This window comes from Mastomys coucha, unplaced genomic scaffold (assembly GCF_008632895.1).
Source record: "Mastomys coucha isolate ucsf_1 unplaced genomic scaffold, UCSF_Mcou_1 pScaffold21, whole genome shotgun sequence".
Classification (NCBI taxonomy): domain Eukaryota; kingdom Metazoa; phylum Chordata; class Mammalia; order Rodentia; family Muridae; genus Mastomys; species Mastomys coucha.
The window spans coordinates 22,177,332-22,195,778 of NW_022196904.1; the positions used below are offsets into that span (position 1 = coordinate 22,177,332).

General features: G+C 47.7%; 2 protein-coding genes across 3 annotated transcripts in view; one reads left to right on the plus strand and one right to left on the minus strand.

The window, feature by feature from the left end:
- The first annotated feature begins 10,327 nt into the window (after window positions 1–10,327).
- Fbxo17 (F-box protein 17) lies at window positions 10,328–17,126 on the plus strand. 2 transcript variants are annotated; one of them, XM_031385933.1, is made up of 5 exons: window positions 10,328–10,375; window positions 12,596–13,024; window positions 13,772–13,883; window positions 15,894–15,989; window positions 16,831–17,126. In XM_031385933.1, exons 2-5 carry the CDS (start codon window positions 12,676–12,678, stop codon window positions 17,033–17,035), a joined length of 762 nt encoding a protein of 253 aa, XP_031241793.1. In that variant the 5' UTR covers window positions 10,328–10,375; window positions 12,596–12,675; the 3' UTR covers window positions 17,036–17,126. The 2 variants fall into 2 exon arrangements, 1 of the variants encoding a protein (XP_031241793.1); XR_004122947.1 differs by lacking the exons at window positions 10,328–10,375; window positions 12,596–13,024; window positions 13,772–13,883 and having other exon boundaries at window positions 15,819–15,989; window positions 16,783–16,937.
- The window catches only part of Mrps12 (mitochondrial ribosomal protein S12), a 7,253-nt gene continuing 5,747 nt past the window's right edge, over window positions 16,942–18,447 (minus strand). The window contains exon 4 of the transcript XR_004122948.1: window positions 16,942–18,273. The gene's annotated coding sequence lies outside the window, so the exon portion shown is untranslated. The remainder of the gene's footprint in view (window positions 18,274–18,447) is intronic.

Here is an 18,447-nt window from a genome sequence, read left to right on the forward strand (position 1 = left end):
CCTCCCTTCCTCCCTCCCTTCCTTCCTCCCTCCCTTCCTCCCTTCCTCCCTTTCTTCTTTCCTCCCTCCCTCCCTTTCTTCCTTTGTTCCTTCCTTCCATTTTGACCATATTGCAGGTTTCCTAGGGCCTGGGAGGCAAGCATTCTCCCGAGCCCCGGCCCCAGCCCCCACTCTTGGTTTTGGTGCCGTTGTTATTTAAGACTTGGTTTTAGGCAGCCCAGGCCTCACATTTGCTTTGTAACCAAGGGTGTCTTTGAACTTCTGACCCTCCTAGCTCTGGGTGCTGTGGGTCACAAGTGTGCTCTTCCATGCCTGGTTTATACAGTGCTGGGGATCAATGCCACCAACCTACAGCCCAGCCTTCTTTTCTTACTTTCTTTCTTCCTTTTTTCCCCACAGTCTCACTTGGTCACTTGGTAACCCAGATATATATGTTTTGTTTTGTTTTTTTAAACTGAGCCTATTCTCTGTCTTTTTTGAATTCAGCCAGAGGCCCCGTGGGGCTATAAGATGGGCCCTCTGTGTCAGCTCTGTTCTCCACACAGGTCTCCACCCACATTCCTCCTGTCCTGCATCAAGGCTGCCATGTGGAACCCACATTCTGGCTCTCAGCGTAATCATAGTAAGACCTTTACAACTGCGACGAGCCATTTGCCAAGGGCCCTAGGCACATTTGCTTTCTCCACAGCTGTTACCATTAGCAATTATTAAACACCACAGACTCCAACACACCGCCTAGAGCCAGACACTTGAGGAGTCCAGACATTTTTTTTATTTTTTAATTTTTTTAAAGGTTTATTTAGTTTATTTTTTATGTGTATGAGTACACTGTAGCTGTACAGATGGCTGTGAGCCATCATGTGTGTGGCTGCTGGGAACTGAACTCAGGACCTCTGCCGGCCCCGCTCGCTCTGGCCCCGCTTCCTTCTGCGTAATTCCCACTGTAGCTGTCTTCAGACGCACCAGAAGAGGGCGTCAGATCTCATTATGGGTGGTTGAGAGCTACCATGTGGTTGCTGGGATCCGACCTCAGGACCTTCGGAAGAGCAGTCAGTGCTCTTACCCACTGAGCCTTCTTGCCAGCCCCATTTTTTTTTTAAAGTATATTTACTTATTAGGAGACTGGCTGGCCTCTAATTCTGTAACCAAAAATGGTCTTGAATGTATGACCCTCTTGCCTTTACCTCTAGATCAGAGGTTCTCAATCCGTAGGTTGAGACCCTCTTGGGTGTCACATATCACATATTTACATTATGATTCGTAACAGTGGCAAAATTATAGATGAAGTAGCAATGAAATAGTTACAGCCTAAGCGTCTGTAGTAAGGGGTCGCAGCATTAGGAAGGTTGAGAACCACTGCTGGAGCGTGGGACTGTAGGTGTGAGTGAGCTTCCACCTCCAGCTCTAATAACCTAAATCCGTCCTTTTAAAAGGGTTTTTTTTTTTTTCATTTATTTATTTATTAATTGTGGGGGTGTTTTAGTTACTTTTCAATTATGATAATCAACTGAAGGAAGAAAGGGTTCATTTTAGAGCCCAGGGCGCCCGAGGGAGAGATACGCCATGGCGACGGCAGTGGGGAAGACAGGGAGAGGTACGCCATGGCGGCGGCGGCGGCAGTGGGGAAGACAGGGCAGAACGCTGCCTGGTCATCTTTCATCCACACAAGAAGCAGAGAGAATAGGAAGTAAGGAAAAAACTATAAAACCTCAAAGCCCATCCACTGTGAGGCACTTCCTCCAGCAAGCGTACACCTTCTAAAGGTTCCTTGGGGCTGGAGAAATAGCCAAGCGGTTTAGAGCATTGATGGCTCCTCTAGAGGACCCAGGTTCAACTTCCAGTAACCTCGTGGCAGTTCACGACCATCTATAATTCCAGTTCTGGGGTTACATCGCCCTCTTCTGGCCTCTGCAGGTACTGCATATTCATGATGCACAGATACACGCAGGGACATTCATACACATAAAATAAAATTTTAAAAATTAATGTCATTTCCAGCCAGTTGGTGGTGGCACATGCCTTTAATCCCAGCACTCAGGAGGCAGAGGTAGAGGCAGAGGCAGGCAGATCTCAGAGTTCGAGGCCAGCCTGGTCTACAGAATGAGTTCTACGACAGCCAGGGCTACTGGCTCTGTCTTGAAAAAAAAAAAAACAAAAAAATAAAATAAAATAATTTTGGGCTGGAGAGATGGCTCAGCGGTTAAGAGCACTGAATGCTCTTCCAGAGGTCCTGAGTTCAATTCCCAGCAACCACACAGTGGCTCACAACCTTCTGTAATGGGATCCGATGCCCTCTTCTGGTGTGTCTGACAGCTACAGTGTACTCATATACATAAAATAAATAAATAAATAAATCTTTTTAAAAAATAAAGTAATTTCCAGTTGTCTCAACACCATTTGTAGAAAAGGTAATCTTTGCCCAGTAATGGCCCCTGTGAGAATGCCTAAGACTGGCAAGACGGAGGACTCCATGTTTTGTTTGGCTTGGTTTCTGCCGGAACCAAAACTAGCCTTATTCCTTTCTCTTGTAGTTTATGAAACAAGCAGACAAGCAAAACCCTGCAGTCATGGTTTTGATTTTCTTAGACTTTTCTGTTCAATCAAAATTATTTTTTTAAAGATTTATTTATTTATTATATGTAAGTACACTGTAGCTGTCTTCAGACAGGACATCTGTCCAGAAGAGGACATCAGACCTCATTACAAATGGTTGTGAGCCACCATGTGGTTGCTGGGATTTGAACTCAGAACCTTCGGAGGAGTAGTCAGCGCTTTTAACTGTTGCACCATCTCTCCAGTCCCTCAATCAAAATTCTTGGGAGGGTGGAGGTGTGGCTAGAATTCCATGGTCTAGCTGTCCTAGCAGGTACAAGGTCCTGGGCTGGACCCCCAGCACAGCAAAGCACAGAGCACATAGAAACTTCTAAGGTGGAGGGCTGTGTGTGATGTATGTGCTTGTTGAGTTGTTGTGGATACCAGAGCAGGACTGGTCCCGGCATGAGTCTCATAGCTACCAGCTGCAAGGCCAAGCACTGACACATGCATACGCATGTGCGCGCACGCGCGCACACACACACACACACACACACACACACACACATATGTATATGTATATTTCCCTAGTCAACATATGGGGAAGTAAAGCCTGCTGGAATCTTCCCTGGCTATAAACAGGTACACAGCGGTTAGTGGGAAGTTTACGGGTGGGATACCATCCTAGGAAGCCCTAGGTTGTTACTGGCTTGGGTGGAAGTCTAAGCAAGATGCCACAGTGCCCAGAGTTTGAATTGTACATTATAGAGTACTGTTTTCTGGCATAGACCTTAAATTCCAAGTTCCCAGTGTATGCAGAAGCTCCAGGCCAGCCAAGGATATGAAAACATTAAGGAATGCAGAATAGACCAGGCTTGGTGCCTCCTGCCTTTAATTCCAGCACTTGGGAGGCAGAGGCAAGTGAGTTCTAGGCCAGCCTGGTCTACAAATTGGATTTAGGATAGCCAGGGCTGTTATACAGAGAAACACTGTCTGGAAAAAAAATGCAGAATGGAAGCGGGTGGGGGGGGGCTTATTGGGTAAAGACCCCGCATGCTGGAAGGAGACATCAGATTCCCACAGTTATCATGCAACTTCCACACCAGCACACTACAGCATGCACACTCATGCACAAAAAATATTTTTAAATACAGAATGCTTTTCCGTTGATTTGGCCTGCAGTTGTTAACTGATTAAATTCCCTTATCTCTCCTCCCCTTCATTTTGTGGCCCTTGTAAATAAACTTACAGCCATCGTAAGCTTCCTTTTATACTAAAAGCTTTAATTTCTCTTTATTTCCTTATGGTGCCATGTATAAATCCATGGTTATGGGCATGCTGGGCTAACACTCTACCTCTGAGCCATGCCCCAGACCCTCACTGGTGGGCACACACAATTTTTTTTTCGAGACAGGGTTTCTCTGTGTAGCTTTGGCTGTCCTGGAACTCACTCTGTAGACCAGGCTGACCTTGAACTCAGAAATCCACCTGCCTCTGCCTCCCAAGTGCTGGGATTAAAGGCATGAGCTACCACCACCTGGCTTTTTTTTTCCACACAATTTATTTTTTAACTAAGGTTTATTTAAGTTTAATTAATTTTAAGTGCATGGGTGTTTAGCTTGCCTGTATATATGTGCGCTGCATGAGTACAGTACCTGTATAGACCAGAAGAGGGCACCAGATCCCCCGGAAATGGAGTTACAGGTGGTTGTGAATTACTATGTGGGTGCTGGGAATTGAACCCAGATCCTCTGGAAGAGCCACTGAGTCATCTCTCCAACCTTCTTGAGTGTTTTGTTGTACAGTGAAATACATACTTACCTTATGACCCAACAATTCCATTCCTAGGTATTTACTCAAGGGAATGCAACCTGTGCCCACATAGACCTTCATACATGAACACCCATAGCAGCTTCAGTCATAACAGCTCCAAATGGGAAACAGCTCAAGTGTCCATAAGGTGAGTGGATAAAACAGACTGTGGTTTGTCTGGTCACTGGCATATGACTCAGCAAGAAAAAGGGAGTGTAGCTGACAGCTCCATCCAACAATGTGGATGAGCTGCTGTTAGCTGTTTGTTTTGAAGGAGGAAGTCAGATTCAGGGACTGTGTGGAATGTGTCAATCAGAGACCAATCAAGAGCCTGGAATCGCGTAGTCATCGGAACCATGATTGTTGATGTCTCAGAGTTGTGAAGAGTAATGAGCCAGGCAATGGTGACGCATGCCTTTGAGCCCAGCATTTGGGAGGCCAAGGCAGGCCGATCTCTTGAGTTCAAGGGCGTACACCTGTGATCTCTGCACTTGGGAGGCTCAGGCTGTAAGACCAACATAGCAAGACTGTCTCAGGAAAACCAATACAAAACAAAGAAAACCAACAGGCTGGCAAGGTGTTTCAGTGTAGCCTGTCTTTAGCTACTTTGTGAGTTCTTTCTTCCACTCCTCTCTACCTTTCAACCCCCTATCTCTACATAGGAGAGGCAAAGGGGGCACTTATAGTCAGACTACTTCCTGCTGATTAGGGGAGTTGAGTTCCTTGGGGCAAATTTGATCTTCACTGTCAGGATATCTAGTTTCTTCTTGCTTTCTTCTTTGCTTACAACTACTTAACGAACAGTAACCAACAACCACCAACATCAACCAACAGCAAACAACCTAGCCCTCCTCTCGGGGGTCCTAGCTTTCATATACCTCCTGAACACTCCCCAGAATTCCAAATGTTACACAGTCACAAAAACTATCTGCTGCTGGTAAAATCACGCCCCTGCTAAAGCACAACACAAATCACAGTCAGCTGCTGTGGACAGTCTGAAGCAGCCTCATATCCCACACCTGGGAGTAAAAGGAAACCATATCCCCATAATGTTTCTGTGTTTTTCAAAGAAATCAAAACTCTCTTTGCATTTCAGCATGTAAAGATACTTGCCACCAAGCCTGAGTTTCATCCCAGAGCCCATGATGCAGGAGAGAACCAGCTCCGGCAAGCTGTCCTCTGACCTCTATATGGGCATGCATATGCTTATGCATGCATACACACACACACACACACACACACACAATTCAAGCATCATCTTTGGAAGTGGAAAGATGTCTCGGTAGTTAATAGCACTTACTGATCTTGTTTAGGACCTACATGGTCAAATCATTCTTAACTCCTGTTCTAGGAAATCCAATGCCCTCAGATGACATGTGTCTCAGGCACCAGACACAAATGTGGTGCACTTATTACATTCATGCAGACAAAACATTTATTCACATAAAATAATATTTTTAAGCCAGGCAGTGGTGGCACATGCCTTTAATCCCAGCACTTAGGAGGCAGAGGCAGGTGGATTTCTTAGTTTGAGGCCAGCCTGGTCTACAGAGTAAGTTCCAGGACAGCCAGGGCTACACAGAGAAACCCTGCCTCGAAACAAAAAACAAAAACAAAACAAAAAAACTAAAACATCATTTATTTTATTTTATTTTATTTTATTATATATATGTGAGTATATGCCTAAGCCCATGTCTGTATTCTTTGCTACCTGGGAAACTGAGTCAAGAGAGTAATTTAAGCCCAGTAGTTCAAGGCCAGCCTGAGCAACATAGGGAGACCATTATTAAGAAATGGAAGGAAGGAAGGAAGGGAGGGAGGAAGGAAGGGAGGAAGGGAGGGACAGAGGGAGGGAGGGACGGAGGGGAGAAGAAATTAGGGAGGGAGAGAAAAATGAGCACATACAAAGTTGAATGAGGTGTCACACAGCTGTAATCCCATCACTTGGGAGATAAAGACAGAAGAACAGCCTTGGCTGCCTAGAACCTGTTTCAAAAACACCAAGAAGAGCCACCGAGCTCAGCGGGAAGGCACTTGCGGACAAGCCGGACAACCTGAGACCATGCTCACAAAGTACCGGGTAGAAGGGATGAACTGATGCCTCTAAACTTTCCTCTGATTGCTACACACATGCTTTAGCGTAAGTGCATCCACACGCACACAACACGCACTTTATAAACAAGCATTAAAGATAAATATTTAAACGAACAGAAAAAAGTAATCAAACGGAAGAACAATTAAAAAGACAGCAGCCCCAGGCTGGAATTGGATTTACCGGAAGTGCATCTCCAGTAGGATGCCAGACAAAACCGCATACAGGGTATTGTGTGGAGCAGATCGGTGTTGCCAGCCACACACGGCAGGACCCAGCCGCTGGAGAATCAATCCTGTGATGCCATAGATGCATCAGAGCCCGCAGGAGCATGCCACAGAGAAGCCCAGCCATGCTCCTCCAGCGCCCCCTACTGGAAACCTGTAGCATCGTGACAGCTATCAGAGGAAAAAGAGACTAAGAAAGACTTTATTAATGGGCCCGGTTTCAGCTCAATAGATAAATGGCTCATTGGCGTGTTCTACAGCAGTTCAGTGCTGTGATCCCAGGAAGCCCAAGGCTAAGGCACATTCTAATCCGACTTGCGCTAGAGACCCTGCATAACAACACCAACAAAAATAAAAACTACCTTTGAGTTCTAGAACACTTGAAGGCTGGTGACAAGGCTCAGTGGGTAAAGGTGCCTGGTGACACTTGTGACGACTTGAGTTGAATCCCCAATGATCCACATGGCAAAAGAAGAGAATTGAAATTGATGTAATTGTAAAAAAACAAAAAACAAAAAAAAACAAAAACAAAACAAAACAAAAAAACAAAAAACTTTTTAAAAGTTTTTTTAATGCCTTTTTAATCCCAGCACTCCCAAGGCAGAAGCAGGTGGATCTCTGTGAGTTCAAGCACAGCCTTGTTTATTTAGCAAGTTCCAGGGCAGCCAGGGCTACATAGTAATACACACACACACACACACACACACCTTATTTTTTTAAAGACTTATTTATTTTATTTTATGTATATGAGTACACTGTAGCTGTACAGATGGTTGTGAGCCATTGTGTGGTTGGGAATTGAACTCAGGACCTGTGCTCACTCCAGGCCCCCACTCGCTCCAGCCCAAAGATTTGTTTATTATTATATGTAAGTATATGTAGCTGTCTTTAGCCACACTGGAAGAGGATGTCGATCTTATTATGGATGGTTGTGAGCTACCATGTGGTTGCTGGGATTTGAACTCAGGAAATTTGGAAGAGCACTCTTAAAACGCTCAGCCACACACACCTTAAAAAAGGAAAAAAAAAAAAACTCTTGGATTTGGAGTGGGAGAATAAAGTTAGATGGTTGTATAATGGTGTTTTCTTTCAGTGCTCTGGGAACTAACTGGGCACAGCCAACTGGCACACACTAAGGGATTTCATATGTTGTTGCTATAAGATGGACGAGGAGTCTGGGTCTTCCAACGATGGCTTCTGTGTTGGTACACGTGTTGGGAATGCTAAAACAGCTGGCCTGCTGTCTTTAGCACACCCGCCCTCAAGTGCCCAGCTGAAATGTCAGCAGCAGACACCGGCAAGGATGTGCTAGGTCCAGCTTGCACCAGCTCAAGCAGATAAACTGTGTGTGTATCTCTTTCCAACTTCACAGCTCTGGGGCCTCAGCTGGGCTGTGTGGTTGTGTGATTCACACCTCAGGCAGCAACCAAGGCTATAAACATTAGTCTTCCCACCCACCCCCACCGACCCCCACCTAGGCCGTTGTTAACTACTTAGCAACGCTCTAGGACTCCCGAGAGGGATCGTGACTCTACAGGGAGACAGAGACATTTTTAGACAGCCACCTGGAAAATCCCTTGGCAGTACCACTTCTCCAGTGACAGAGGCCTTGTGACTCGAAGAATTGTGGAGCTATGTGTTAGATGGGAAGTACCATTGTAGTCTGTTTTGGAATGTACAGTCATAGGTCCTTGCAGATGGAATGTTAGCAGCATCCCCAGTTACCATGCCAACCAAAGATAACCAACCAACAAACATGCAGCTCAGACTCTCTTACCAGTAGCTGGGTAGCAAGTAGACAGTATCTGACTTCCCCCGCCCAAACTGGTCTCAGCCAGTGATTGACACTGGCTCCAGATTGTGGGAGTGAAGTACCATGAGCATCCCCACAGAGAAACCTGGAGTTTCTACATGCAGCAGACAGGTTTCAAGCTTTGCTTCGCTCAGCCTTGCGTGCCCCCCACCCCTCTTCTTTTCCTTCCTCTCCATCTCCTTTTGTTGTTGTTGTTGTTGTTATTGTTTTTTTTTGGTTTTTTTTTTGGTTTTTTTTTTGAGACAGGGTTTCTCTGTGTGGCCCTGGATGACCTGGAACTCAATGTATAGACCAGGCTGGCCTCAAACTCAGAAATCTGCCTGCCTCTGCCTCCCAAGTGCAAATACCTGAAGGTTATATGGAAGTGTAATGTGCATCATCCCCAACGGAGGGACAGCCAAACCTAAGGCCCTTAGGTGGGGGATGGGGGTGGAGCTTCATGGTTGAGTCAGAGTGAGGGAGAAAATAGAGAGCCTTATGGCCCCCCAGAGATGAACCTGCCTTTAGCTTGAGAACAAGGAGTTGTGGAGGGTTCTGAGCACAGATAGCACCTGACCCAACCGCTTCCCCTACCTGATTGCTTACAGGGAAGGAAGCACAAAGCCAGGGGATAGTGGTGGTGCAGGTGACAGCTGATGAGAACTAAAGTTCAAAGGTCATCGCTGACAGGCCATCAGAGCAGCCACCAATGAGGAACCCTGGCAGAAGCCTCGAATGGGTAGAAGGTTCCTAGGAGTTAGGCAATGACGGCGAAATGTTGCTGATGGCTCCAGCAGAGAACTACTAGCTTTGCATCACAGGAGTCATTCATGACCTTGACGTTACAGCCTCGTGCTTAGAAAAGGTTCACCATCTGGGCGTGGCGATATATCCCTGCAACGCCAGCACGTGGGAGGTGAAGGACTCCCAAGAGAGATCGTGACTCTACAGAGAGACAGAGACCTTTTTAGACAGCCACCTGGAAAATCCCTTGGCAGTACCACTTCTCCAGTGACAGAGGCCTTGTGATTCGCAGAATTATGGAGCTCAAGGTCAGCCTTGGCTACATAGCAAGTTTGAGAGTATCCTGGGCTACATGAAATCCTGCCTTGGGGGGAGGGGAAGGAAGGAAGAAAGAAAGGAAGAAAGGAGGAAAGGAAAGAAGGAAGGAAACAGAAAGTTTCAAGAGATACTGAAGGCCAGGCAGTGATGGCACACACCTTTAATCTCAGCACTTAGGAGGCAGAGCCAGGTGGATTTCTGAGTTCGAGGCCAGCCTGGTCTACAGAGTGAGTTCCAGGATAGCCAGGGCTATACAGAGAAACCCTGTCTCGAATAAAAAAAAAGAAAGAAAGAAGGAAAGAAAAGAAAAAAGAAAAAAGAGAGATACTGAGGGCAGAAACCACAGACGAAGGTGTTTATGGGCTCTTTGTTCTTGGATCTTGATTTTTTTTTTTTTTAGAGATTTTCACTAGGCTGATCAAGAACTTAGAATGTTCTGGAATCATAGGTACATGCACTACTGTGCACAGCTAAGTGGGATGAGGGACAAATTTTACTCTAAAGAGGCAAAAGGAGCCAGGTGTGGCCTGGCTCAATTGTAGAGCCACTACCTAGAATTCACCAGTGCTGGTCTGAGGTGCAGCTCGATGATAGAATAATGGGCTAGCACACACAAAGCTCAGAATTACACCCTCAGCACTGTGGGAGTTGGGGGTGTGGAGAGAGGAAGAAAGGAGAAAGGAAGAGTAGCAAGACATGAAACAATCTAAGAGTAAGAGGGACCTTGGCCTGGCCATGTCTGCATTTGTAGCATTTATGTAAAGGAAGGCTACATTCAAGAAAAGGCCAATGGAGGGCAGTCTCAGTTCAAGAATCCAGGAAGCTCCAAGTCCACTTGCAGGCTGGAGTAGCTAAAAGGTAAGGAAACAGGAAAGGGGACTAAAAGATTTCCCTCTTGGCCTGCAGTTAACCATTGCTACGGCTAACCAGTGAGTAGTCAGTTAAAAAGAATCAAGTAATCTAAAAAACTATCTCATGACCAGTCATGAGGGGTGGAGCAGGATATCAATGGGGAAGTCAAGAATCTAGAAAAACAGCTGAGCATGGCGGTTCACACCTTGAATCCTGAGGCAGAGGCAGGTGGATCTCTGTGAGCTCAAGGCCAATCTGTTCTACATAGGGTGTTCCAGGCCAGCTAGAGCTATATAGTGAGACCCTCTCACAAAAACAAAACAGAAACTACAAAACAAATAAGCAAACCAAAATTGTCCTGGGGACCATCTTACTTAGATTTGGGGAATTATCATTTTACCAAGATGGAGGAGCCTTACAAAAAATGGTATGGGCATGGCTAATACTTGGGAGGCAGAGGGGGACCCTGAGTTTAAGGACAACAGCCTAGACATCACAGGGATGAGAAAGGGAGGAAGGGAAGGAAGGAGGAAGAGGGAAGAAACAGAGGAGGAGGGAGGGAGGAGGAGGGAGGGAAGAAGGAAGGAAAAGGAAAGATTCTTGTAAGCAATCGGGTAGGGGAAGGAAACGGAAAGATCTACAACCCCTGAGGAGAACGTGGGTGGGGGGGCAGGGCCTATGGCCAGGAGGCGGGGCCTTCTAGTTGGTGGGAGGGGCCTGACACTTGGCAAGCAGAATGTGTGGTCTGTGAGCCCAGCCTACCCATAGAGGGTATACTACTTTATTAAGGGTTCTTAAACATTTTAACCTCCCTTCTAGCCCACCGCCCACCAGAGGTAGTGGGAAAGAAAGGTTAATAGGGCAAAGAAGGATGTGAACCTGTTCAGAAATAAGTTCTTTGGGGTGATTCCAATCTTTGTTGTCAGGACATCAGTAGTTCAGTTCACAGAATCAGCAGCGGTGGCTCCACCCAGCAGCGGTGGCTCCACCCACTTGCAAACACTATTCATGATTCAGCAACGGCAGTTTGATCCAGAAGAAACCACTAGGCTCTGCCAATCTGGCTCCAGTACAAGGAAGTGGCAAGAAGCTGCCAGCACACCACCAGAAGTTTTTTGGTTCATTTCTTTCTATGAAGTCATGACAAAGGATGATCAACAAAGAGTGGCGAGGCAAACCAATGCCATAGCATTGTCAATGAAGAGCAGCAAAGAGTGGCAAGGCGAACTGATACCACACAGCTTCATCCACTGTTTGTTGGGTTATATTTATACCCTATCCCAACATCATGTGTTCTCTCAGTGTCTGCTATAGCAAAACATCACACACCCCTTTTCCAGGCAGCTTCCAGAAAAACACGTCTGTTCTCAACAAAACATCCTCCCATGTGTCTGCTTCAGCAAAAGATACTCTCATAAGACAGTTTCCAGAAAAACATCACATGACACAACTGAGTCTCCAAAGAAACCAGAAATTTCCACTTTAGTGGCTTGCTTCACAGAGATGTGAGGCTGCCAAGTAAGACTGTATTGTTCCAGTGGGTATAAGCACGGGGGAACTCAGAGTTGGAATTCAAACAGTAGGTGTGAGGAGAAGCTAAAGGGTCGAGAGTGCATGCAAGATTTTTAGTGGTCAGTCATGGACTTGAAGCTAGGTATGGAAAGAGTGAGAGGCAGCAGAAAGGGTGTAGGAACATAAGATTGGAGAGCAAAGTGAACTGGAAGGGTTGTGGGTCTCCAAGACACTGGAGAAAGTGACAGAGTAAAGGAAATGTTGGGCATTGGGTCAGAATATGGTGGGTGGTAGACTCACTGCCCTCATGACTGAGATCTTCAGAGGGGGGCCTAGTGGAGGGTTGAGATGGAATGCTCTGGATGCAGCTCAGAGGAGCAAGGACACTACTGGTTTGGAAGGTGCATAAGTGGAGAGTTGGATTCTAGATAAATTCAGGAAGAAAGTGACGAGATATATAGTGAATTCCAAGGCCCAAGTGGATGGCAGAAGTCTGGGCAGAAATGGTTTTCCCTCATTGACCTTGGTTGTTTTTAAAAGTCTCACTATGTGGGACAGGCTAGACTCATGGCAATCCTCCTACCTCTGCCTCTAGAGTGCTGTCATTACAGGCAGACATATACTCCACCACACCCTGCTGGGATTAGATTAGATTTGGAGAGAGTCTCTGGCCCCAGAGGAACGGGTGTGCTTTATATCCTTGTCTGCTGTCAGGCATCCTGACCACCGCGGTCCGCGACCTTGGGAGGCTGACCCACCAACCCCTCTTCACCCAGAGGAAGGAGCGGCGGGACATGGGAGCCCAGCTCTCACGACGGAGGATGACCGAAGCTCTGTGCGTAGCTCTGACCAAGCTGCCCCCTGAGCTGCTAGTGCAGGTGCTGAGCCACGTGCCTCCCTGCGCGTTAGTGACCCGCTGCCGGCCAGTGTGCAGAGCCTGGCGCGACCTGGTAGATGGCCCAAGCATATGGCTGCTGCAACTGGCTCGCGACCACAGCATGGAGGGCAGAGCCCTCTACGCCTTGGCCCAGCGCTGTCCCGCCGACGGTGACCGGCAGGACGAATTCCCATTCTGCGCTCTGGCCCGCTTCTGCCTGAGAGCGCCATTTGGCCGCAACCTCATCTACAACCCCTGCGGAGAACGTGGGAACCGCAGGGCCTATCGCCAGGAGGCGGGGCCTTCCAGTTGGTGGGAGGGGCCTGACACTTGGAGAGTAGAATGTGCAATCTGTGAGCCCAGCCTACCCATAGAGGGCGGAGTCTAATGCCTAGAAGGCGGGACCTAAGGCAGGGGGCGGGGCTTAGGAGCAGCTAGGGGAAAAAAAAAGCCGGCTCAGAGGGCATGGCCTAGGAAGGGGCTAAAACTTAGCGGATTGGGTCAGGGTGGAAGGCGGCTTATATCATTGCATAAAACACTGAGTGCGCCACTTGAGCCAGTGTGCAGGGCAAGGCAGAAGGATGATGGAGGACAAGGTGGGACCAAGAGGGGGGACTTAGGAGTCTGCATCTGACAAAGCTGAAAGCAGAAATAAGCTGGGTAACGGGTCGGTGGGGTCAGGAATAAAAGTACTTGGAAGGCCGGGCAGTGGTGGCGCACGCCTTTAATCCTGGCACTTGAGAGGCAGAGGCAGGCGGATTTCTGAGTTCGAGGCCAGCCTGGTCTACAGAGAGAGTTCCAGGACAGCCAGGGATACACAGAGAAACCCTGTCTCGAAAAAACCAAAAAAGGAAAAAAAAAAAGAAGAAAGAAAAAAAGTACTTGGAAGACAGGATCAGTAAGAAGTTAACAGATTGAAATGTACTGGGGAGGAGCTGATGGCAAACTGGGAGGCCTCTGCCCCTCGAGTTGGTGGGTGAATGTTGTGTACTCAGTCCTGTTGTGTTCCGCAGAGGGCTTCAGAGGTTGGGAAGTGGAACACAGCGGGAACGGCTGGGCCGTGGAAAAGAATTTGATGCTGGTGCCAGGGACACCTTCCCAGACCTGCTTCGTGACATCCTTTGAGTGAGTGCCCCCCCCCATGCGTAGGGTGTGGGTCCAAAGACTGGGAGGCGCTATATCAGGCTGCCAGTCCTTTCCCTCTCTTTCCCTCCCTCCTTCATTTAACAAATATTCTTAATTATCTTTTTAAATTATGTGTATGTATGCAGAAATGAGTTTTGCTTGAGTGCAGGCACCCAAAGAGACCAGAAGAAGGTGTTAGATGCCCTAGAGCTGGCACTCTGGGCTTTTTATGTGACTATTGGGATTGGAACCCAGGTGGTCTTCCTTGCAAGGCAAGCATTTTACCTACTGAGCCACCCCTCTAACCCCTGACCTCCAGCATGCTGGGATTCCAGGTATGTGCTACCACATCACATCTGACTCTGGTCATTGTTGGGTGCAGGTGCCGGTGGTCTCAGTGATACTAGGGATGAGATCCAGGTCTTCAGGAAGGATAGGCATTGAACCACGCCCCTAAATCTGCTAAACCTATCAACATAGGTATTTTTCTTTCCTTCACTTATAATGAGAAACTAAAGTATAGAGAATAGCTAGTATCTAAAATATAGTGGCGGGACTTAGTGACACAAGCCTTTAATCCCAGCATTCCCACAGCAGAAGTAGGCAGATCTCTGTGAGTTTGAGGCCAGCTTGGTCTATGTAACAAGTTCCAGGTCAGTCAGAACCACATAGTGAGATCCTGTCTCAAAATAAATAAATATCTATAAATAAAAATGTAAATGGTAGGGGCTGGAGAGATGGCTCGGCGATTAAGAGCACTGACTGCTCTTCCAGAGGGCCTGAGTTCAATTCCCAGCAACCACATGGTGGCTCTGAAAGAGCCCCGTAGGGAGACCCCCACTCAGGTCTCGGGAGGACAAGCACCCAAGGAATTGCAAGAGACCATCTTGATGTAAAACACATGAGGCAGTTTAATTTCAGAGCTCCGGGCCTACTCATATCTCGCTCAGGAGGCAGAGGAGCTGACCACGAGGCTCAGGGGTTAGGGGTTTATATAGGGAAAGGGTCTGGGGGAACAAAGGAATTAGTGTGGCTATACATGATTGGCTAGTTTAAATATTAACTAGTACGTGCAGAACAGAGTGGAAAATTCCTAAGGTTGGTGTTAATCTGAGTCAACAGAGCATCTGACCTTAAACCATATCTCAGAGGACCAGATGGCCCACTACTCAGTGTCTGCCCAGACATGTCCTTGCATGCTTTCTCTTTTATATCTTTTTGGCCTGTTAGTAACAGCCTGCTTTTGCCCAGGCTTATTTGGACATATTCGACCTTGGTCCACTGTGTTTTCTTCAAACCTGCAATTTTCTCATCAGCCCAGCACAAGTCTTAAATTTAACTCTTTCAGCTCACGACCATCTGGAATAGGATCTAATGCCCTCTTCCAGTATGCCTGAAGAGAGCAACAGTTTACTCACATAAAATAAATAAATCTTTAAAAAAAAAAAAAAAGTAAATGGTAGAGTTAGGATTTAAACCCAGACAATCTGGCTTCAAATTTTCTGATTATTTTTTCCTCCTGAGACAGAATCTCATATAGACCAGGCTGACTTCTAACTCATTGTATAGGTGAGATTGGCCTTGAATTTCTGATTCTCTTGCCTCTACTTCCCAAGTACTGGCAGTATAGGCCCGAGCTACCATGTCTATTTCCTCTATCATTTATGAAGTGCCCATGCATACTTAGGTTTATCCTGGCACAGCTCACTTCCACTAACAAGCATTTATGTTATCTTTTGGGTCCCCAGAATCTTAAGAGGCCCTAGAATTCCCTACCCAATTGCCTAATGTGTGGGGTCCTCCAACATTGAGACTAGCATAAAGATCAGCCTCCTGCGGGCAGAGCAGGGTGAAAATGAGAGTGAGTGTAAGCGATGCGTCATCCGCCATCCACCATCCACCTTCTTGTCCTGAAAAGCAGGCTGAGCAGCCACTTTAAGCATGGCGATCACGGGAGGCTTCGTGGAGGTAGTTTTAGGCTGTGTCTCAGCCCCAGCATCTCCCTCCCAGGTGGTGCTTCAAGAGGCAGCTTGTGGACCTGGTGAAGGAAGGAGTGTGGCAAGAGCTGCTGGACAGTGCCCAGATTGAGATCTGCGTAACTGACTGGTGAGTGAAGACTGACAGGGCCACCCCGAGCTACAGGGTAGCTAGAGTGGGCTACAGGGATAGCTCAGACTCCCCAACCCCATCAGCTCCATTGGGTTGGACTCCCCTTTCTCAGGAGATACTTACAGCAGCAGAGCTAGGGAGAGGAGGAACGCTGTTGAGTCCTGAGAGCCCCTTCCTGTAGTCTTCCCTCACGACTTCCCACACAGGCAGGCATCATACACACAAGCCCACTCACTGGCTCCATGAGATCGTTCCACCCTAAAGGCTTCTGATGAGTTGGCAACGCTGGCCCAAGATCTGACGCTCACGGAAGGTGATGGAGCTAAAGCCCTGGCTAGAAGCACCAAAGTCTCCTGAAAAGCATTTGCTCTCTTCTCCTGGACTGTTTCTTTCTTCAAGTTAACACATTTGTGCCTAGACGTGGCTCCTTCCTAAAACACCGTAGTTCTACTTTCCCGTTAACAAACCCTTCCAGAGCCTGGCGGTGGTGGTGCACGCCTTTAATCCTAGCACTTGGGAGGCAGAGGCAGGCAGATTTCTGAGTTCGAGGCCAGCCTGGTCTACAGAGTGAGTTCCAAGACAACCAGGGCTATACAGAGAAACCCTGTCTCGAAAAACCAAAACAAAAACCAAAAACCAAACCCTTCCAGGCCTTTTCCATAGGCTTAGCTCCTCCCATATGATTTAGCTCCGCCCCAGCACTTAGCCTCTTAAGTGCCTAGTTGCTCTTAAATGGATAGACCTCAGTTCAGGAGCAAGAAAGCTCAGCTCTCCACCTCCCTCCTTCCAGACAGCTAGCTGGGTAGAGACTTGAAGATGCACTACCACCACCTTGCAGGTGGGGCGCCCGTGAGAACTGCGGCTGCATCTACCGGCTTCGGGTCCGCCTACTGGATGAGTATGAAAACAAAGTGGTCAAGTTCTCTACCTCACCCAACCCAGTCCTTCAGTGGACGGAGAGGAGCTGCCGACAAGTGAGTCCTGACTGTCCACTCAGCCCTGGCCAGCTCCATGGTGCCTGCACACAACAGTCACCCTGCTGACTTCCGGTTTCACTGATGAGATCTCTGCCCTTACATTCCATCTAGGCTCTGTTCCAAGATGTTTACTGATTAATTAATCCATTTTATTAGAGCAACGGCCCAGTCATGCAATATTTATTGAAGACCTACTATGTTCGAGGTACCCTTAAAGGTGCTGTAATGCATGAACTTGGCCTGTTACTATCCTAACAGGCAACTGAGAAGTTGAGGCACAGAAAGCCTGAGTGGCCTTAAATCTCACAAAAACATGCAGGAGCCAGGCCTGATTGTACACACTTCAGATCACAGCACTTAGGAGACTGAGGTGGGAGGATCAGGAGTTCATGGCCAGCCTGAGCTACCTGAAACTCTGTTTCAATAAGTGGCAGCGCAGGCCTTTTAATTCCAGCACTGGAGAGGTGCTGGAGAGAGAGTCAGATAGATCTTTGTGAGTCTGAGGCCAGGCAGGCCTGCAGGTAGGACACTACGGTGCCCTTGTGACTCACTCCAGTGTACGGGTCAGGATCCGTCTGTCCTGGCTGACCAGTCTGGGTGGGACTTTCGGAATACACTGCCTTCTATTGGAGGGTGTTAAAACCAGAGGTGACTTTGTAGTCCCCAACCTCTCTCAATCAATCAGTAACAAACGAATGGAGATAAAATTGAGAGGTGCCAAGGTTTTGGCTCATCCTGTCCCCTAAAGCCCCACATGGTCTCATTACCGAGCCCACTTCTACTCTCCCCTCAGGCTGCTGCAGGCACTCTTACCTCAGAGTCTTTGCAACTGTTTATCATATGCAACGCTTTTTCCAGAACCTCACATGGCTCCCAGGCCTCTGATCTCTCCTCCAACATCACCCCCATGAGGAGTTCCCTTGTTCATTTTCACACTTACCTGCCTCCCTCCTGGAGAACGCCCACTGCCCTTGTGCACACTAGGTCTTCAGCACCTAGCCCCTCCTTTCACTGGTGACCTCCCTGCTGTCCGCCAGCCTCGCTCTGTCTGTTTCCTGTCCCACAGGTCTCTCATGTCTTCACTGACCTTGGCAAGGGCATCCGGTATGTGTCTTTTGAGCAGTATGGAAGAGACACTCGTTCCTGGGTAGGACACTACGGTGCCCTTGTGACTCACTCCAGTGTACGGGTCAGGATCCGTCTGTCCTGGCTGACCAGTCTGGGTGGGACTTCCGGAATACACTGCCTTCTTCTGGATGGTGTTAAAACCAGAGGTGACTTTGTAGTCCCCAGCTGACAGGTATCTGGGGGAAAAAGGAGATCCTGGGTGGCCCTCCAGCTGTGACAAACCAGGGACTACCAGCTTGTTCATAGCTTGTCTCTCAAGCAGGGACTACCATGATGTGATGCACACATCTCTAGGTTGCTAAGCCTGAGAACTACTCCATGTGTGAATCCCAGTGTGTGAACTGTCAAAA

What these genes read in the sequence shown, in the direction of transcription:
- Fbxo17 (XM_031385933.1), top strand. Translation starts at nt 12,676, where the DNA reads ATGGGAGCCCAGCTCTCACGACGGAGGATGACCGAAGCTCTGTGCGTA. An exon ending in CTACAACCCCTGCGGAGAAC is followed by an intron (nt 13,025 to 13,771) that starts GTGGGAACCGCA and finishes TGTGTTCCGCAG; the next exon opens with AGGGCTTCAGAGGTTGGGAA. An exon ending in GAGATCTGCGTAACTGACTG is followed by an intron (nt 15,990 to 16,830) that starts GTGAGTGAAGAC and finishes ACCACCTTGCAG; the next exon opens with GTGGGGCGCCCGTGAGAACT.